At 40.7% G+C, this 22,619-nt stretch overlaps 1 protein-coding gene and 1 long non-coding RNA gene across 2 annotated transcripts in view; one reads left to right on the plus strand and one right to left on the minus strand.

Moving 5' to 3' along the window:
• The first annotated feature begins 1,002 nt into the window (after window positions 1-1,002).
• Window positions 1,003-11,862, plus strand: LOC136708883 (tyrosyl-DNA phosphodiesterase 2). Its single transcript, XM_066683768.1, has 7 exons — window positions 1,003-1,068; window positions 6,689-6,731; window positions 7,345-7,803; window positions 8,364-8,455; window positions 8,548-8,666; window positions 8,880-9,050; window positions 10,825-11,862. Exons 2-7 carry the CDS (start codon window positions 6,706-6,708, stop codon window positions 11,104-11,106), a joined length of 1,149 nt encoding a protein of 382 aa, XP_066539865.1. The 5' UTR covers window positions 1,003-1,068; window positions 6,689-6,705; the 3' UTR covers window positions 11,107-11,862.
• LOC136708886 (uncharacterized) overlaps window positions 7,031-22,619 on the minus strand; it is a 108,277-nt gene continuing 92,688 nt past the window's right edge. The window contains exons 2-4 of the long non-coding RNA XR_010804408.1: window positions 7,663-7,747; window positions 7,326-7,427; window positions 7,031-7,125 (exon numbers count right to left, since the gene is read on the minus strand). This is a non-coding gene — a long non-coding RNA (uncharacterized lncRNA). The remainder of the gene's footprint in view (window positions 7,126-7,325; window positions 7,428-7,662; window positions 7,748-22,619) is intronic.

The following is a 22,619-nucleotide window of genomic DNA, read 5'->3' on the forward strand; positions in this document are numbered from 1 at the left end:
CTGCCTCTCCTCTCCCGGACCTTGAGCTGTGGCATTGACTACTGCTCATCCCATAAATGCATGTTCCTTACAAATGTGGCACCATTTAAAAGGGAAATACCAAACGCACATTTCCTTATGTTCTGCTTTGTTAGGAGATGTGGAAGGAAGCACCTGATATTCCTTAGTCTCTTTTTGAGCCTATAGAGATTAAAGGAGTGGAGCAGGTTGAAGTTTATAAATATCTGGGCATGGAGACGGACATGTCTCTCTCCTTGTCTCAACAGGCCAACACCGTGTAACAGGACGTCTCAGAAGAGCTTAATTCCATCGAAGCTCAAAAGCTTGATGGAGAACCGTAGACTAAGTTTATAAATCCCTTGTTGAATCAATGCTGTTTGTAATATAAAGTACTGGTATATCTACCAGGTGAGTAAAATGATAGGTGTAAGGCAAACTTCATAATCAGAGCTGTACAGAGAGTAGAGGAAAGATAAAGTCATAATACAGCATCCTACACGTCCCCCTCTATGGCTCTTTTCAGTTTCCCCTATCAGGCCGCAGCTGTGCAGTTCTCTTGGCTAAAACAACAGTGTTTTGTTTTGTTTGTTTGTTTGTTTTTTAAAAGATCCTTTGTCCCAGTGTCTATTTGTTAATAATGGGTGAATTAAATGTATTTCATTTCATTAATAGATGTTCTTTTTGGTGTAATGTGTTTGTTTTGTGGTAAACTGGAGTGTGCAGTGCGTCAGAGACGAATTTCACAAAAAGACGAATGGCAAAATAATGGACAATAAAGTTTTGAACCTAAATCTGAAATAGTTTTCACAAAAATACAAAGTACATAAACTATTAGTGTTTAATTAATTTAACACTCGTCAATACTCTCAGTGTTAGTTTAAAACTAATATTGATGATTTAACGCTGGTGAATTGGCTGTTTAAAGACTTTAGATTCGTGTAGTGCTGCTGCAATCAACACACACACACGCACGCGCGCGCACTAGCACTTTCTGTTAGGAAACCGAAACCGAAACAGACGCAGAAACAGACTCAGAACACCACTGCAGCCGAGCACTGTGACCAAAAGGTAAAATTTCTTTGGGGAAATGTATGCTCATAAATGTCAGTGCAGTTCTTTATTTCCTCTTTAGTTTCCCTCTCAGAGCCTCTGTGTTTACGGAAGGAGCGGGAAAATATGCGCGCGCCTGTGTTATTCTCCGGTCCTGAAAGCAGGAGACAAAAAGTCCTGAAGTAATATTTCCCCAAAAAAAATCATTTTTATAAAACAAGGACTTAACAACAACAGACGACGTATTCTCTGGAAATAATTATTGACCTTATCGAAATGTCGACTTGTTTTTAACTTGTATTTATTTTTTCTGGACGTGACTTATTTTCTAGAAAGGACTTTAGTTCTCGAAGTGTTACGATGAAATTAGTTATTGGCGTAGAATACAACAGTAGATCGTGTCAGAACCACTAACTTGGGACGTTTCCTGACTTACTCTGAGAACAAAAGCGGACATTTTCATTGTTAACATGTTTATATGCTATGACCTTCTCTTTTGGAAGTTTTGAAGGTTCTGTTGTGACATCACAATGACAGTGATGTTGTTGTGGAAACGGGTGTGGTGGTCCTCCAGCGTGACCTGCCTGAGTGACCAGTTTATACAGCACCAGACAAGCAACAAAACCAGCTTACACCACCATGGGGTTTATTTATGGAGCTGATAATTATAGGTTTTATAGTTATAATTTTTACAGCACTGTAAAAATTAATTACTCTACCAGGAGCCCCAGGATCAAAATCCCTAATGATACCTAGTGTCACTTTAGGTCAAAAACACCTCAGATATACAATACTGTAAGAAGCAGTTATGTTATGTATTTGGTGAAATAGGCTTCCAGATCTGCCACACAGTGCTACAGTAGTCTCACTTAGAACATTTTCTTGTCAGTGGTGGAGCACACCCAGAAAGAAAATAACACGGATTACGTAATACAACAGATATGTGTGCCTGTATTCTATCATGTTACCTGTAGTGCAGTACACCTACATCTATGAGTGGAATGCTCTCTGGGTGTAGCCTAACTGCAAACTCATTAATAATAATAATAATAATAATACATTTTATTTGTAATGCACTTTACATTTCAAGGAAATCTCAAAGTGCTACAGGATAATCAGAAGCAATGAAAATCTATTAAGAGCAAGTAAATAAAAACAAGAAAGAAATATTTATATCTTAGTAAGCCTTTTTGAATAAAAAAGTTTTTAGTTTTTTTTTTTCTAAAGACTCCATGCTCTGTGAAGCCCTCAGAGAATCTGGGAGTGAATTCCAAAGACGTGGGGCAACAGCTTGAAAAGCCCGGTCTCCCATAGTAGAAAGTTTGGTCCGGGGCTGCTGAAGGCGATAGGCATTGGTGGAACGGAGATGTCTTGAGGTATTGTGTGGGGTAAGGGCTCTTTAAGGTACAGCAGGGCGTTTCCATAGAGACATTGGTGAGTGAGAGAACAGATTTTGTACTGGATTCTGTAGTGGATGGGTAGCCAGTGTAGAGATTTTATAATCGGTGTAATGTGCTCATATTTCCGCTTCCTCGTAAGGATCCTGGCAGCACAGTTCTGAATCTGCTGGAGCTTCTGCAGGCTCCTGCCAGAGATACCAATGTGGAGGGCATTGCAATAGTCCAGCCTGGAGAAGACAAAGGCATGGACCAATTTTTCAGCATCCGGTTGGGGGAGATGAGGACGGAGTTTTGCTATGTTTTTAAGATGGAGGAAAGTAACTTTGGATAGATGGCGAATGTGATTGTCAAATGATAAATGTGGGTCCAGTTTGACACCTAGATTTGTAACAGAAGAAGTGAGGGGAATGTGAGAAGTGAGAGACAATAATATTACTGATAGAAGATGTCTTAATCTGGTGTAGAGTACCGATGAGGATGACTTCTGTTTTACTGCTGTTTAACTGAAGAAAGTTCTCAGACAACCAAGCCTTTATCTCCTCCAGACATGCTGTGAGAGCTGGAGGGGTGGCTGAAGTGGAGATGGAATCTGTTCTTAAATAAAGCTGGGTGTCATCTGCATAAGAATGGAATGATATCCCATATTTCCTGATGATGTTGCCCAGTGGGAGCATATAGACAGTAAACAGAGTTGGTCCAAGCACTGACCCCTGAGGAACCCCACAGGTGACAGTGTGGGGAGATGACCTCACCTCCCCCAGGGCCACATACTCAACTCTGCCGGTGAGGTATGACTGGAACCATTGGAGGATGGTCCCAGAGAGTCCAGCTATAGTGTGGAGCCGATGCAGGAGGATGTTATGGTCCACAGTATCGAAGGCGGCAGAGAGATCTAGGAGTATGAGAAGTGACGGGGAGCCCTGGTCAGTAGCCATCAACAAATCATTGGTAACTCTGACCAGGGCTGTCTCTGTACTGTGTGCAGAGCGGAAACCAGATTGAAAAGTCTCATACAGACTGTGTATATGGAGGTGGTGATGGAGTCATGCTGCTACAACTTTTTCCAAGACCTTGGAGAGAAATGGTAGATTGGAGATGGGTCTATAATTCCCCAGGTTTTCAGGATCTAATGAGGGTTTTTTCAGGTGAGGACGAATAAGAGCAGTTTTTAAGACTGAAGGGACTTGGCCAGTTTGCAGTGACTTGTTTATTATTGCAGTGATGAGTTTGTATGAATAGAATTGAGACCTAGCTGTGGCCAGAGCTTTAAAATAGGCCTTTTAATGGGCACGGTAAGCCTGCTTATGGACTTCCAGTCCTGTGGTAACATATCGTCGCTCAAGGGCACGTCCAGTTGTCTTTATTCTCCGCAGCTCATCAGTGAACCATGGGGATGATCTGAAAAAAGAAACTGTTCTTGATTTAAGTGGGGCGTGGGACTCAAGAATGTTGTGAAGACCAGTATTATAAAGATCAACAGAGTCACTAAGTGATGTATAGTGTGCAGTAGTTGACAGTTCTTTCACATCCTGGCTGAGAGAAGCAGAATTTATATTTTTCAGATTTCTGAACTGGATTAGGCGTTTTGGTTTGGAGTGTAAACGTGTTACAGACAGCTCCCTAGAGATAACCTTATGATCAGAAACGCCCATATCACACACAGAGAGATTTGTTATGAGGGCAGAATCAGTGATGACCAGGTCAAGTGTATGCCCCCTGGTGTGTGTAGGCACATCAACATGCTGCTTTAGATGGGTACACTCAAGAAGCTCCAGAAACTCTGCAGTGAATTGACTTGTGGGTGAGTCCACATGGATATTAAAATCCCCAAGGATAATTACATTGGATGTTGTTGCACAGAGTGATGTCAACAGGTCCTGTATTTCTGTGATGAAGCCTGGGTTGGATTTGGGGGGCGGTAAATAAGTAATATTTATGTGTACAGCTTGGGCAAGTGAAGCAGGGACAGTGGCAGGTCTGCGTGATAATTAACTGCCAAGCCTCCTCCATGACCGGTGCCCCTGGCCTTTTCCAGATAGGTATAACCTGTGGGACAGGCCTCATTCAGTGCAGAATAGGACTCTGGTATGTGCCAGGTTTCAGATAGGCACATGAGATATATTTCCTTATCAAGAATAAGGTCCTGTATTAGACAGGCTTTGTTTGATAAGGACTGGGCATTGAATAGGGCTATTTTAATGCTGGTAGGGGGCTTGAACCTTGGGAGAGGTCGGAGCAGGTGGAAATCCACTCCAAGTTTTTGCCTTAAGCTCTGTCTGCCGCCACCCTTTATTGGTCCTAGTGGTAGCAGCGTTCTGATGACGTGACCAGTGATGCTTTGGAAGTTACTTGTGAAGCAAGACGCTGGGCCAAGCACTGAAATGGAGCCGGTCTTTCTGAAAACATTCCTCTTTTGGGCATAACTGGGCAGGCCAGTAAATATTGACTGCTCCTCGTAGATCCGCTCATGCTGCTGTTGCTGCAGGTGGGTGTGGGTGCTGAGGCACAGTGACCTGTGAAGGCTGTGGGACTGGGACGAGGGAGAGGGTGCTTTTCGGGGACAGGATGTCATGACAAGGCGGATAATGCGTCGGAACACTGTCCACTCCTCCTCCTTCAGCTTGTAGACAGGTGGGGATGTTCTTCTTCTCGCCCGACATGTTTACACACATATACGTCGTACACGAGACTCAGGTGAAGATCAGAGAGAAATAGTATTCCAAAACAGACCGTTGAGAAAGCACCAAACACCTCCGTGCGATGTTAATGAACACCACATTCCTCACAGACAGTCACATATCAAATAGTCTCTCCTGAAATGTGACATTTGTCGGTCAAACACCACTGCTGGCTGAATATTTTTGGATGGTGATCTCCAGAGCTGCTGCTCTGCTGTGTGCCTCCTGCTCTCCAATGACAGTGATGTTGTGGACACTAGTGATGTGTCGGTCGCGAATGAACCGGTTCAATGAGCCGGCTCTTGTAAGTGAACGATGAGAGCCGGTTCCCGTTTCAACCAATCAGAGAACAACAAGCAAGCTCCAACCCTCCAACCCTCCGAGCTGAGACACTTGGTTTTCCTGAATGCCAATCTGCCTTCCAAAAAATAGTTGAAGAAAATGTTAAATCAGTTAAATGTTTGTTGACAGTTTTGGTTGTTTTAATCACTACCGCTGAATGCTGCTGTTTTGCAGTTTGCAGAGTATTTGTTTATTTTATTACCCAGAAATGGATGATTAATTAATTTAATAAGCTATTTTGTACTTTTGGGTTCCATTGGCTGTATTTCAGAGTTTACAAGTGATTTTTTATTAAGGTGTTTAAATAAAAATCCAGTTATTTATACAATTGAATGTGTGAGTTATTACAAGACAGCCATAAAAACAATTGGCCATTGCAACACTATTATTTTTAATATTGAACAATAATATTTTGTCCATATAGTCATGTAAAAGTAGGTAATATTGTTCTGTACCAGTGGAAATAAGTGGTAAAACAAAGAGCCATTTAGGAGCCGAAAGAGTCGGCTCTTTATGAAGAGCCAAGCCAAAAGAGCCGACTCCCCAAAAAGAGCCGAAATTCCCATCACTAGCCTCAGTGACCAGTTTATACAGGATCAGACAAGCAACAAAACCAGCTTACACTACCATGGGGTTTATTTATGGAGCTGATAATTATAGGTTTTATAATTATAATTTTTACAGCACTGTAAAAATTTATTACACTACCAGGAGCAAAATCCCATATGATACCTAGTGTCACTTTAGGTCAAAAATACCTCAGACGTTCAATACTGTAATAAGCAGTTGATTTATTTTTTAAATATGCACATTATGTATTTGGTGACATAGGCTTCCAGATCTGCCACAGGGTCCTAGATACAGTAGTTTCACTTGGAACATTTTCTTGTCAGTGGTGTAGCACACCCAGAAAGAAAACAACACAGATTACATAATACAACAGATGTGTGTGTGCTACACCTGTATTCTATCATGTTACCTGTAGTGTAGTACACCTACGTCTATGAGTGGAATGCTCTCTGGGTGTAGCCTTACTTCAAACTCATTAGTGTCAGAATGAGACGGTGCTCTTGCCTTTCATTACTTTACTATTTATAGAATGTGACAGATATTTACTAACAGCAGGTTGGAGTTTTAACCCTGTTACAGAGGTCAAAGTAGAGGAACAGGTTGGAGTCTTACCCAAGGGCTCACTGCTGTTGGTTTTGCTTTCCTCAGAATCCAGGAGCTCAGAGATGGAGAACAAACACGACTCAGCCACGTAAGAACACAAAGCTGTACTTCTTTACATGCATTCAGTTTTTACAGTGTTATTAATGAATAATAATAAAAGTGGTGTTAAAATAAAAAAGAGTGGCATATAAACTTACATTGAATTTATAATACACCACTACTTTTTTTTTACATCCATTTTCAGATATGTCAGATTTTGTGGTACTGCTACAGTAAACAAAAGATTAATATATTTTATCATAACTGCCTAGATCTTGGTGTTTTATGTTTATATTTTGTATACATTATTTTCACACGATGCTCCAGTCTTTTGAGACTTTTCCAGTCTCAGGTATTGAAGGTTGTGTACTAGCTGTAATATTATTAATGAAACTGAAAGCGTGTCACCCCAGGAGCTGTAGAGTTGTCCATCTGCATTCAGCCTTAAAATAGTTAAAATATTGAATGAGGTTATTTTTTATAATGGTAATTTTATAATAATGTAATGCCACTCTACAGGACAAGGCTTTGGAGAATATACAAGTAATGTATGCACTGAATGCTGTAGCTGAATTCACAAATGAGAAAAGAATTTCTGGATAAATTTGGACGTACAGTTGAGATAATTATATTAATAAAGTACCATTGTTGTTCTCCTACAGTCGTCCTAACACAGGAGCTCCAGCAGGGGGCGACAGAGACTGCAATAAAAGTCCTGAAGTCGTCAGACCCCAAGAAGAAACAGCTAAGAAGAAAAAGAGGAGGAAAAATAAGCAAAAGAAGACTTTTAAAACAGAAGATGCAAGTTCTCATCAGAGTGTGGCCCCCCAGCATACGCGGGATAAGACGACCAGTGACCAGTCCACTCAGACAGAGGCGGTGGCCACTCAGACTCAGGACACTCAAACCCTCCCACTCCAGTGCACTCACACTAAGGAGACAGAATCCAAATCAACACAGACTGTACGGACCCACCTCACCTTAAAGCAGGTGTATGAAGGCCAGGCTCCTGACCAGATTCAAGACCCCAACCATCTGACTGTGCTGACCTGGAACATAGATGGCCTAGATGACGAAGACATAAAAGATAGGGTCAGAAGTCTAGTGAAATATTTGGCAAAGTGAGTGCTGCTTTCTAAGTTCATGTTCTTATTCTTCTTGACTGACACTGTCACTCAGTAACTTGAAATGTGCATCAACAAACACAAGTGCACAAGTGACCTAAGGTCATCATTTGCGTGTGTCCTTGCTTTAAATACTACTGTAGTGGTGTGAGGATGCAGTGTAGCCGAAAAATTATTTTTAAATAGAAAATTGCTGAGATGTATTTTTCATGGAAAAGCTGAGCTGTAGTGTCTCACTGCACAAACACAAGCTGTTCTGATGAGCTGAACGCTGCTGTATTTACAGTGTGTGATATTAATACATGAAGTCAGATGAATCGAGGTCCGATTTAGTCAGAGAACTGTGAACATGAATGTTTACTCATTCATTCATTCATTATCTGTAACCCTTATCCAGTTCAGGGTCGCGGTGGGTCCAGAGCCTACCTGGAATCACTGGGTGCAATGCGGGAATACACCCTGGAGGGGGCACCAGTCCTTCAGAGGGCAAATATGAATGTTTACATGAATATAAATAAAATAAATCAGTAAATATAATGTGTTCTTCTCGTTTTAAGATGCCGTGCTGATGTGATACTGATGCAAGAGCTCATCGCTGATTACCTGAAGGTTTTACAGAATGCCATATCAGATTATGAGATACTGCCAGGTAAGATTCTCTTTAGGTTTGATGTTTTTAAGATATTCATGCGGCCTCTATGTCCTGTAGGTTTAATCTTGATTTAAATAATGTCTTCTTAGGCAGTGAAATTGGCTATTTCACTGGAATATTTCTCAGAAAGTCCAGAGTTGAACTTCTAGAGAGCAGCATTGTCAAATTTCCAACAACAGAAATGATGAGGAATCTGCTAATGGCCACTGTAAGCTTATTTTGATTTTGAGTTTCTTTTATTCCTACTGTCATTATAAACTGTTTTCCCTCTCATTGTTTGAGTGTATTTGTAGCTGTATTATTGTACCTTTTCGAAACATAAACCAGACGTGCAGTTGGGGGCGACCAAGGTGAAGTACAGCCTCCACTCGTTACAAGTAAGACACTTTGCCTCTGTGTTTGTGTGTTTCTACATATTTAGGTAAATTTCTCAGGTCATCAGCTGTGTTTGATGACCTCTCACTTGGAGAGTTTAAAGACCGGTTCACAGGAGCGTTTAAACCAGCTGCGCAGGGTGTGGAAGCGCATGAAGGAAGTGCCAGACGGACAGACGGTCATTTTTGGAGGAGACACCAACCTAAGGGACTGGGAGGTGTGTGTGATGCTGGTTCTAGTTTTCTAACTTTTAGATCAGGTAACTGGTTTGGCTGAATAAGGTAAAATCATGGCGCAAAAACATAACAAGACTTACAGCATTAAATATTAGTTTTGTTTGTTATTTAAATGGTCTAACAAAGTGCAAAATTCATATTAGAATTTCACACAGATATCTATGTATTTATGGGGCACTGTGCACCAGCTTGAAATATATGTATAGCAAAAAGAAATGAAAAACTACATGTAGCAAAATTAGCTTAATATTTGAGATGTTAGGATGATGCAATTAAATCATTCATTCATTCATTATCTGTAAGCACTTATCCAATTCAGGGTCGCGGTGGGTCCAGAGCCTACCTGGAATCATTGGGTGCAAGGCAGGAATACACCCTGGAGGGGGCGGCAGTCCTTCAGAGGGCAACACACACACACACACATTCACTCACACCTACGGACACTTTTGAGTCACCAATCCACCTACCAACGTGTGTTTTTGGACTGTGGGAGGAAACCGGAGCACCCGGAGGAAACCCACGCGGCCACGGGGAGAACACACCAACTCCTCACAGACAGTCACCCGGAGCGGGAATCGAACCCACAACCTCCAGGTCCCTGGAGCTGTGTGACTGCGACACTAACCTGCTGCGCCATGCAGTTAAATATTAGCTAAAATACGTGAAAAGATATTTCAAAGTATGATCTTGACAAATGTGTATTTCACCATTATCTATTACACTGTCAAATATGGACTGTTCTAATAGCAACAGCTAGCTTTGCATGCTACAGTGTCACACATCAGCTCACTGAAACTCCACCAATTTAACTTCAGGAAACAAAATTCCAATCCGATAAAGGAATCTACAGCAAAACAGTTTCACACACACAACACCTATCCAGACAGCTCAGGGGTGTGAGTCTGTTTTTGTGTGTGGAGATGTGAGCTAAGTGAGTTGCATTATACTGGCCTTGTTAGCGTCTGAAGGAAGTGCCTGAAGATTAGCCTAGCCTGCAGGCTACAAAACCTTCTTACAACACACCAGTGCGTATGTGTGTGTTTAGAAGATAAATCTCATATCTGAGCAAGTGAAGTCAAATAACAGCTTTACGACCAACTCAAAGGCAGAATTAAAACATGTCTTTAGATATTTTGAGCTAATTCAGACAGGTCCAAAATCAGTCCCTAACCCAGGACTTCTGTGTTAGAATGCATTAAACATGGCCCAGGGTTTTTGACTAATATTGACTGCACTACTGTTAGGTATTTGTTAACTCTGCATTTTCTGATTAAACCACTGCCAAATACACTTGATTTTTGAGATCTCATTACTCATATGGTCCATTCTGGCTCCCTACAAAAAGTTTAGATGTCCGATTAGCCTGGTGAGCTATTGCTACCAGAAACAGCTCCTCAATGCTCCCTTCAGGACTTTTCAGTGTTTAATAAGTTGTTTACATGTAGCTTGATTGGTGATGGTTTAAAAATCTCACAGACACATGCTTTATCACTTATTTTAAAGTTTTCAATTTGTTTACACTTTGTTTTTCCCTGCTCATTTAAATCAATAGCCTTTACTCCATTCTCCCACAGTAAACACACATTTATAATGATTGTGAAGATTTATAACAATAATACATACAAAAATTATAAATAATAGAACACCATTAACTTCAGTTTAATTGAATGTGACATGAATGGTCACCAGTTCTACTATTGTTAACTGTTCAGATTATAACTGGATGTTGTGCCTTTGTGTGTGTGTGTGTGTTAGGTTCAGAAGTTGGGGGGTCTCCCGGATGGTATTACAGATGTTTGGGAGATGCTGGGAAAGCCAGAGGACTGTATGTACACCTGGGACACTGTCACTAACAACAACAAAGAGATTCCTGTTCCTGCACGCCTGCGTTTCGACCGCGTTTACCTCCGAACAGCCAAAGAGGGCGCCCAACTCCACCCAGACAGTATGACTCTGGTGGGACTGGAGAAACTGAAGTGTGGCCGCTTCACCAGCGATCACTGGGGTCTTTTCTGCACTTTCTCTTTCCAGTCATGAAAGGAAAAATGGTTATGTAGATTTTCACACGCTAGTCTTTGATCAGCTATGATTTCATTATTAGAGCAGCTTGCAGGATATTTAGGAAATGTTTTATCCACTTTTATAAAACCTGAATCTTTCAAAGGCAACAATTTAACGCTGCCAGAGCTACACCATACATCCAAAATTATTTAGACACCTGTTCATCCAGTGCATCTGCTGAGCTCAAAGCTATTGAGCCCCTGGAATACTGCTATTAGTTTTCAGATTAATATTTCTGGTTATGGATGGTGCTCCATTACTTCAGAGGAAAGAGATTCCCTGCTCCACAACTCAGTGCCTCTCTGACTGATGCTTGGCATGGGACATGGTGACCTTAGGGTGTCCTATTCTGTTGGCAGTGTGCTCAGTAGAATGCCTGTGTCTGCAATGGTTGCTCCTTAAAATAGTTGTATTGACTAATCAGAAACGGTGTCTATATATCTTTGGACATATGTTGTAGATAAATACATGGCTAGATAGAATTGTATCGATCTCCAAGTGTAAATGTGGGTGCTAAAATAACTAACTACCATGTGTTGTTTTGTTATTTGTGTTTATTAGTATTTATTATAGCTGTTATAACTTATAATACGATTGACGGATTTGTGATTGGTTTTTCTCCTCAGTAGATGGTGCTATGGAAAGCAAACACCAATGACTTTTCCTTCTGAACAGTAATTTATTATCTATAATTCCTTATGCTTTATGAATTCTAAGCATGAGAGTGGGTTATTTATGACATGAATGTGGATTCAACATTATTAAACGCCTGTTATAGTCTTGTTCAATATGTGTGCTGCCTATATGTTCTATTATATTCTCAAAACATAATTGTTTTTGGGGGTTTATATCACATCATTTTGTTTGCTCCTCCACTGGAGGGCACTCTGACAAAGCCTTATGATTCTCGTTTAAACATCAGGATTAAAACACACGTCCGGGAGGTCCTAAGCTCCACAAAAATTAGTATTTTTTTTCTAACACACCCAATTCATTTCATGAAGGCCTTGCTGATTATCTGATGAGTCAAAACAGGTGTGTTTAATGAGATAGAATGCTAAACCCTGTAGGGCAGCAGCCCCTGGGAACAGAGTCTGACACCCCTGCTATGAGTCATTAGCTCTACAAATCAGCATGCATTTCTGAACAGTCCGTGCAAAGCATTTGCTTTCGCAAGTCAACATACATTTTTGAAAAACTCTTAGTAACAATGGCATTAAAAATTCTGAATGCAAAAATAACAAGAAGCAACGTTCTCATTTAGCTCTCATTTTGCTCTTTAGACCAAAATAAACTGGACAAAATGCTACAGTATTTGTGGTCGAAGTCTTCAGAATTAATTTGTATTGCTGTTTCTTGCACTATTGTTTTTTTTTTTCCTCTTATCTGAGCCATCAACACAGTTTGTACAGAGTACAAATGCTTGTTCAGTAACAGTACTACCTTCCATTTCAGTTCTTGAACATTCTTCTTAGAAATAGTCTCAGATATTTATAACTGAATATCAAATGAAATGTTTTTTTAGTCTCTGCTGTCAAACCAAATATGACACTGTTAGTTCTCTGTGTGAAATCTTATGCCTCTTTGTTGACCTGCTAGTGAGCAATGAGGGTAAATAGAGAGGGATGGGACCAAATGGAGAGCACAATTGGGGCTATTTTACATGGAGAAAAAAGTTACAAACCGAAAAAGAGAAAAGGCATAGCTCATTTTGAGTGGGGATTACATTTGGGGGCTGCTGTAAAGAAAAGTTGGATCGATTCCATAACAATCTTTGTTTTTCTGTTTAAAGATGAATTGTTCCATGGTACAGATATTAACCCCTCATTTCATGGTAAAGTAACTGAATCTTAGAACCATATTTAAACCACATATGGAATATAAGGATTATTGCTCAACCTTTAATTGTATCTTACATTATTTGTGCCTTGGGAAAAAACATCTACCTGTGCCAAATTATTTTCTGACAGTGTAGGTTTCGAAAGCTAAGATAGACATTATAGGTAGCAGCACTTCACAATAAAATAGTAACAAAGTTTGGGAAAGTGCCTACAGTGTGCAGCCGTGTGGTGCTCCAGGTCGTGTCACTTCCACATATATCAAGGGTCTTAGAACCTCAGTGAGGAGTGTGGTGTGTACTCCTTGTGTCTGTATGGGTTTCCTCCCTTGGTAGCTAGATAAGTGTGTGAAATCTGCCACAGGTGTGAGTGACAGGGTGAATGTATGACACCCTGCGATGGACTGCCATTGTGTCCAGTGTGTGTTCCTGCCTTTCATCTTATGATTCTAGTTAGGCTCTGAACCCACTGTGACCCTGATCAGGATGAAGAAGTTACAGAAGATGAATGAAAGACTGAGGACTTAACCATGGGGAAGGTCTTTGTCTCTTTTGACTGGTGGGATAATATCCCCTTGTGCACTGAGCCCTGGTCAACCCTGAAGGACCTTGTGTAAATAGATAGATGGGATGGTGCTGTGGTGAGGAGTTGGGAAGCTGGCCCTGTCTTCTCATTTGGAAAATTGATTTGGAGCTCATCTTCTCTGCTGCTTAATCCAAACAGAATTGAAATATGCCGGTAGCCGACTGGAAATGAGGAATGATGGCTGGCTGTCAACGAGAATAATTATTTGTCATTGGAGTTTTTGGGGTACTGGGTTAGCAAAGAGAAATGCACAAGGATGTCTTCACTGTCTGAAGTAAAAGATGCATCCCCTTTTTCAGAGTTTTTTTTTTATTATTTATATATTTTTTTTTACATCTTTTTATAGCTGCTCCTTGAAAGCTTTCTTTAAAAAGTGTTTTTTCAGTGTGTGAAAAATTCACAATACCTGGACCAATAGAAATGCTCCAATGCTTCACTTGGAATAACACCTCTTTATACATACAGTTATGTATATATTTAGAGAACGCTTTTGCCTTTTCCTGTAAAGTGACCGTGTTGAAGATACATGTGTTGGTTAAATTGGAAAGTCATTATATTTTTCTTCACTGCTTTATAGATGCACCTTGTCTGGTGTAGAACATCTCACAGTACGGCTTTTCTCTAGTTCTTTTAATATTCACACAGCGTAACCATGAGCATCAATAAACACCATTTTCCTGGTGCAATTCCATCTCAAGGTCAAAGCTTAAAAAACACTGAATCAATAAATGAAGAAGAAAATATGACAGAGCAATTAATCACACATCTCAACACAAATGCATCAATGTCCTTCTAATCTCTTGAGAGCGTACATCATGGAATGATAATAATTAATTGGAATGGCGTTCATGTGTAGGGTATTTAATGGGTTGTTGAATATTGATGGATGCCATGAGTGAGATATTAAGGCGTAATTTGATTTTAAAAGAGAATAATCTTTTATTTTTTGATTAATGACCTTCACAGACCATTCATTTTAAAACATGCTGCATTTTAAAGGACGTTTGATTTTTTTTTCCTTTTCATTTTTATAATATTTAATTTTCTAACATCTATGTCTTCCTGCCCATGCTTTATATGAGTTAGTGACTTAGAATGCAGAGTTTAGGCATGAAGGGACCTCTGACCGGATCCTCTTTGAGACAATCTTTGACTGATACCCTAATGGTGGTGAGAGCAGGGAAAGGTTTCGGTGATCTATGATTACTCTTCTCTTTCTAGATAAAGTATTAATGACACATTAATTATGTGTTTTTGTACAAAAACATACATGGTTTCACCACATCAGTGCTAATTTTCCTCTGACAAATGCTGCAGAAGAACACATTTATATTGTCAGAAAAACTGTCACTGTTGTGGTACAGTAAAGGGTAAATATTCTGTACCTCTAAATAGGGAACATAATTGTACTGTATTTTATACTGTTGTAGATTTGAAAATGTTGTTGATTTCATACGCCCCATTTAATCTCCAGGACTTTTATTATGTTTTTTTTTTCATTTAAACAGATCTATATAATGAAAGATTGCAAGTATTCATCTCTTCTTCTGGAGAAGAGGACGCAATTTCCCTTAAGGGAACACAGCTGGACTTTAACACCACGGTTGCACCAATTTAGACTTGACTCTGTGCCTTCCTCCATCAGGATACTGGATCAGTAGACAGCATATATGATGTTTCAGACACAGCTAACAACACTGTAATTAGGCAATGATTAACTCAGCGATCACCAACTTCTTTTACTTTTACTTGTGTAATAATATTTAGCCAAAGGACAGTAATATCTAAGTACAAGCTAAAACAGTCTGCTAGCATGTTGGTAAGTAATTACAGCAACCTAATCATAACATGCTATCCACCATTTCAGAAGGGTTAGTCTATGACTTGGAGAGCTATGGTCAGAAATCCTTTGTACAGACCAAGTGTTCCTGAGCCTAATTGCTGTGGTGTAATGTTAGCAGAGAAGGCTAACACTTAGCTCAGCAGCTGTATGTTTTCCTGCAAGTGGCCTAAACTATGAAATTAATACCTTTATTCGGTTAAGTTAATTTCTGTCACCTATAGTAACTAAAGCCAATCTTCTATCATATCTGACTCATGAGTGTCTTAGCTTTGAAATTTGTTTGAGGGTAAAGTATTATTTTTGTTTATATATGAGTGACTCAGTGAATGTGTGATTTTCTGAAATGAACTGGCAACCGGTCTGTGGAGTTTTCTGCCTTGACCCCAAGGCCTTAATTAGGGTGAAGTGGTTACAGAAGATGAATTAATAAAAGGCAGGCCAGTAACAGTAACAAACACATACCATGTTATAAATGGTACAAACACATAGACCTATCATATTTTCTGAAATATGGCCTACATTGAGTCAACAAACATAGACTTGTTTCTTCCTCTCTATTAAAAAAATAAGCACACAGGCCACATACTAAACCTAGTACAAAAAGTAAGGAAATGTGTGATTGGTAGATTATTTCTCTGTTGTAACAATGGTCCTTGGCAATAAATCTCATACCATTGGAAAGCCTGATAATTTCCCTTTTAAATGGTGCCACATTTGTAAGGAACATGCATTTATGTGATGAGCAGAAGAGCTGAGTATTTGGCTTGTGCCTATAAAAAAATTGCCAAATCCTCTCTGCCAAAGCCAAACAGCTTTTTAATGATGGTGTGGGGTGGCATCTCCCTCACTGGAAAAACAAGGCTTGTCATCATTGGAGGCAATCTCAATGCAGCGAGATATCGAGAAGAAATTCTGCAACCAGTGGCAGTCCCATTTCTCTACAGCCTGGGACCGAACTCTATCCTCCAAGTTGACAACTCTCACCCCACAGAGCGGGGTTTATCCGAAACTACCTCCAGAATGTGGGAGTGGAGAGGATGGAATGGCCTGCCAGCGTCCTGACCTCAACCCCAATGAACACTTGTGGGATCAGCTTGGGCGTGCTGCTGGTGCATGGATGGGATGCCATCTCACAGGAGTGTGTAACCAGGCTGGTGACCAGCGTGAGGAGGAGGAGGCGGCTGTTGTAGCTGTGTATGGTTCTTCCACATGCTACCGAGGCTTCTGTTTGTTAAATGAATAAATTGTTAAATCACCAATACTTCTTGTTTTTCAAACTTCAATCATCCAGTCCACCACCAAACACCAAACGAGTCAATGGCAGAACAAGCTGTTTGGCATCAGCAGAGAGGATTTGGCAAATTGTTCATGGGCGCAACCCACAGCCCTACTGCTCATCCCACAAATGCATGTTCCTTACAAATGTGGCACCATTTAAAAGAGAAATTAACAGGCTTTCCAACTGTATACGATTTACAGAAAAGAAGCATTGTTTCAACAAAGAAATAATCGACCAAAAACAAATTACCTTACTTTTTGTGCTATGTTTTGATAAGACGTCTGGAAATGAAAGAGGTAATAACTTTCAGATAATTACACTACTATTTGTTATAGATCTGATATGGATCCACACCGCTGATGAAGAAATGTGGGAATGGATTAAGAAATGGCCCAAAAAAGAACTGCAACTTCTTCCTTCAAATTAGACTGCCCCAAAAGAAACAAACAAACCAACTTCCCTGTTGAGAAAGTAAAAAAATGCTGTGTCTGATCCACTCACACATTTGGCTGATGGACTGATGCAGGTCTTGAGGATGACAAACAAAACATTGCATCATCTGATGAGCTATGCTCTCTGAGTATATGTTAACAAGGTGAACCAACAAAGAAGGAGTGTCTAATAGAGTGGACATTGACTGACAACAGGGGCTCAAAATTTCAACACACACAAACACCCCACTTCCACGTCACTGTCACCACAGCGCTGAGAATAATCCACCACACAGATCGTTCATGCTCTGTGGTGGTCCTGTGAGGGTCCTGACCCCTGAGGAACAGGATTAAAGGGGACTAAAAGTATGCAGAGACACGGATGGACTAAAGAGAGTAACTGTGTTACTACTAAGTGCTCCTGTATGGTAAATGATAATCAAACAATTATCCGTATTGTAATATGCATTCTTGTTATTGTTACTGTATTATTTATGAGACACTATTTATCGTTACACTCATATAGCCCGTTTCTAGATACCCAAGGACGCTTTACAATCCACACTGCTCAGAACACTCAGAACACTCAATCCACACACACTGGCGAGAAGCGGCAGCCAAACGTGCACAGTGTGCTCTCGACCAGGAACGACCGTCCACCTGGAGGACTGCATCGGGCACTAGGATTTCACCCAGGACAGAGTGCCAATCCATATCTGAGCACACACACATTCACTCACACACCAGGACAGTTATTAGACAGAAGCCAATTCACCTACCCTCCATGTTTTTGGACTCTGGGAGGAAACCCATGAAGACACAGGGAGAACATGGAAACTCCACCCAGATGGGACTTGAACCCAAGATCCCAGTGCTGGGAGGTGAACATGCTAACCACTAATCCACCGTGCCACACACTGAGCAAATAAGTCATCCACGAATAACACCATTTTTCAATTGTTCATGGGTTGCTGTCACATGATTTTTTTGTGGCGTAGATGCCATATTGGGGATTGAGTTTCTGGTTTCAGAGCACAGCGCGAATGTAAACAAATGGGAAAGATGGATAAATGTATCTCATACACAGCTCTCTCCCTGTGCTGGAGAGAGTTTTACAACACCTAGAAGCACAGAATTCCAGTGAAGGATTACACTGTGTAGCATAATGAAGAGAAAATATATGGTTAGCCACATTAGCATTTTTGTCATAATGGAACTGTTAGCACGTCAGTCTCTAAATGTGTTTCGCTGCTCTTCTGTTGAATCTGAGTTGGTTCCTCATACACAGATCATATACAAGCTTCAATAATCATCTTATTTGACTCATGTTTTGTTTTAGTGTGTAAGACTACAGACACAAGCCACATATTCCTTTGTCTCATTTTTATCCCTGTGTTTACAGAGTAAATATGATCCTGCTGTCCCTGCGCTCTGAGAGGGGAACAGATTCTTCGAGGATAATGTTTTATCGTGACTGTTTGCCTAAATTAATCCTCTGGCTTGGCTTCAAGTTTAACCCACTTGGGTCTAAGGACGTTTTCTCAATGTTCAAATTCACATTTATATGCAATTCATATCCACTGAATGTAGATGTGAATATAAGAAGATTTGCCAAAAATTTTTAACTATATCAGTAGACCCTAAAGTAGTTCTCCTTGTCTGAAAGTGTGAGTCATCAGTGCGGTTCCCATGCTGCAGTGAAGCTGATGCTGAATCTCAAAGGTCTCTCTCTGTAGGGCACAGTCGGTTATAACATAACAGTGTTCACTCACGTGGCACATTGTATGTTGAAAATAAACTTTAGTGAGCTATATTGTTCAAGTTCTCCTGTCGAATGAATATCTAATTATGTTCAAGATTATGAGTTTTATTATCTGTGATGTGCACTATGTAGGGAGTATGGCGCTACTTTGGGATGCAGCCCAAGCTCAACTACTGACTTGGGCCAGACAAACAGCTCTGTTTACGAACTTGATGTGGATAAATGGGTCAGGGATCCAAACTTATATTTCTGTAATTTGAACGTCTAAATGAGGACTACAAGTATTGACAGAATCTGTAATGTGTAGGTCCCCAATATGGCGACTGCTCTGTACTTTGATATCAGTGGCAACCCATGAACAGCCGCCCGTCAACAAACATAATCATCATCATCATCATTGTCCTCAAGACCCATCATGTGTTCTACAGCATCTGGACAGTGTCCATAAAATGTCACAGGCCGGAGTAGCCAGTCCTTCCCATGTTTGTCTCACAGTGCTCTAGGCTCTAGTCTGGGAGTGCATTGATCTCCTGGAACTCCTGTGAGCGAACATTTCTCCTAAAATGGAGGGTGTCAGTAGAGATGTGTCCGTTCTGTAGAACCAGCATCTGATCCTGATGATGTGTAAATCCCACAGAGCAGGTGAGGTAAATGTACATAGAGAACATCAAGCCTTAACTCTAATGACTGCACCGTTCCTTCATTCCACACACGTCCTTTCCCTCTCAGAGCTTCAAAGAAAGCTGTGACACTGATGAAGGAGGAAATTAAGGGAACAAAGCAAAGTTCAGTGACACAAATTGCTAATTGCTAGACTGGGACAATGTGCCGAAAGCAGTCATTAAGATGATGATTTGGACACACACAAACACACTTAGATACAGGCAGACACACATGCTTGTTTCCATGCATTGTGGGGACATCATATTCACTTTCATTAATTTCCTTTTACTGATGGTTTAGTCTTAAACAACAACACCACCGCGTGAATACACAATGAGTAAACAGCGCTTAATATCACCACTGCTGCTGTTACGGCTTCTAAACATGAGTAGAACCAAGTAGAGTGGAGTCGGTACCATGCAGTGGAAAAAACCATTTGAATATTTCCTCCAGCTGTGGTTTGGAATCATCTGCTTTACCACTTGTTCACTCTTCATTCTCCCTTTCCTTATGTGAGGGGATTGCTTAATTTCTAATGCCCTTAGGCACTATAGAATAAACCAGATAAAAGGAGCAGTCATTTATTTGCAGGCAGTGCACTTGAGAAACAGATCTATAGCCAATCAACTATTCTACTTTAGAAAAGAAAACAAAAGAGTCAGTGCTCCTCAGCTGGTGAATCAGATAAACACAGCCATGATTTGACTCTCATTGTTTACTTCTGCAGATGCATCATATTTCACACTCTAACGTGTACTGAATCCAGAAGTGACTTCATACAAACAGCTCTGAGCCCTGCACACGGCTTTACACTGACAGAAGAGGTACTCCTATAACAACAGCGTAAACGGAGGACCACCACAAACAGCACTGTTCTCAGAAACACAGATGATTCCAGCTGCCTGTTTCCATGGGGATTAATAGATGTCATGGCCTTCCCCAGCCCACCTGTGCCTGTTCAGATTAGCAGGCGAGATAATTTCATCAGAAAGCTTCCGCTCCCATCCTCTGCTCACATTTCATTTTTGATAAGGTGGGGCCATCGATAAACACAAGCCTGAGCTGCTCAGGGAAAGAGCTCTGTCTTAGTAATTCAAGTCCATTCCACTGCTCAGGCGATATTGAAAAAAGGGGTTTTTTCCATGATTCAAGTAATACCAAGACAACTGCTGATTTTACACTTAGAGCCATCTGTCAACACACATTATCATCATCAAGACCCATCTGGCAGGGGTCCTACAACAGGATGGTATCCAAAAACTGACACATTCAACTGGAACTGTTCCTAATAATAAGATATCTCTCTCTCTCTCTCTCTCTCATATATACAGTCCTTTGTCTCCGGTGTCGACCCGAGGAGGATGGGTTCCCCGTATGAGTCTTGGTTCCTTCCAAGGTTTCTTCCTCGTGTGCTGAGGGAGTTTTTCCTTGCCACTGTTGCCCCTGGCTCACTCATAGGAGGCTTGGACCCGGATCTCTGTAAAGCTGCTTTGTGACAACTTTTTGTTGTGAAAAGCGCTATATAAATAAAATTTGATTGATTGATTGATTGCTCGGTCTCAAAAACTAACATGTTTTCATAGAAAGAAACACCTATAGAAAAATGTTGCTCATTTTTTAAACAGCCTTATTAACCGCATTGCACTGCATTTCTTGGCTTTCTAGATAATTAGATAAAGATCGAGTATCACACACAGAGGCTATGAATATGCTAAATCTCACGAGAATGAAAGAAGCCTGTGTCTTTACCTCCTCAACTAAAAGCAAACCATTATAAATATAACATGTCTGAAGTTTCTCGTGTTAAACTGTGTGCAGGCTCACAGTCAGGGGTGAAAACTGTAGGTTTTTGCCTCCCTTTAAACAACAAACCTAGGAACCAGGAACCTGTTTTTCCTGGTTTAGTGAGAGCAGTAAGCTCAGCCCAGCTTTTCTCCTTCTCAGTACAGTTCTGATGATTCTTAAGAGACATGTTTTAGAGACACCTCTGCATTTGCCAGTTTTAAATAGTTGCAGCTCCTCCATTCCTCAGGACCATTGGATACACCTCGTGTCTGTGCATCTTTTCACCATTGTTATTATTTACCCTTCTAGCTTTCTCATTGGCTGTTGAGTCACATTCAGTCACACTGTACAAAATCAAACAATATCAGAAGGCCTCCGGTCACGCTGGAGCTAGTTCAGATGGCTAAAGATTGGCTTACATCTTCCCTCAGGTGTCAGCCTTTATGGATCAAACTATTGACTTTGGAAATGTTTTCTGAGTGTGAAGAGGTTCAGCATCGGTAAAAAATTGCTAAAATCATGTGGTGTTGGCCTGGCTTTAGATGTGAAACTGAAGCCATTTTATTTTCCATTCGAAGAAACCTGCAGGTACGTTTGTCATGTACTAACGCTGATAAGGTGGCGCTATAGAGTCACAGTCACACAGCTCCAGGGTCCTGGGGTTGCGAGTTCAACCGGAACACTGTCTGTAAGGATTGTGGTGTGTTCTCCCTGTGTCTGCATGGGTTTCCTCTTGGGTGAGTTTGTGGGTGGAGTCACAATAAATAGTGAATGAAATAAAGTGCATGCATTTACCCTCCACAACATCCCAGCTAAAATGGAAATGAGACTCTGAGACTGTCTGCGCCAAAAGAAGACGATTTGCAAAGGTTCAGGTGCTAGTCCCTCATTGCTCTGTTCTGTAGCATTTCTTGTCTTTTGATATCGCTTCTCTTTTAAAACACAAGTTTATATAAAGAATGAATCCCACAAGCTTTATCTCCGTATGTCTGCTTTGTCGAGTGTTTCCACCAGGTCGTTTATCTTTGCTCTCATTTCGCAGATGCAGCTTTTGCAGATTTGTACACAGAGCACCACTTAGCCACTATTTGAACACCTGCTTTACACCGAACAGTGCATGCATAATTTAGTGGGTTGGAGAAACAGCACATGTAGTAGATGGTGTCAGTGCTGGTGTTGATCATGTGATTCGGGGTCAGGTGGCAGTAAATTGGCTTTGTGCTTGTTTTGTAATCCCCTGTTGAAGACGTGTGTTGTTTTAGCTGAACATAAATGTAAACAGGCTGTTAATGATTAAAACCGG

The sequence above is a fragment of the Hoplias malabaricus genome, chromosome 10, assembly GCF_029633855.1.
Source record: "Hoplias malabaricus isolate fHopMal1 chromosome 10, fHopMal1.hap1, whole genome shotgun sequence".
Lineage (NCBI taxonomy): Eukaryota > Metazoa > Chordata > Actinopteri > Characiformes > Erythrinidae > Hoplias > Hoplias malabaricus.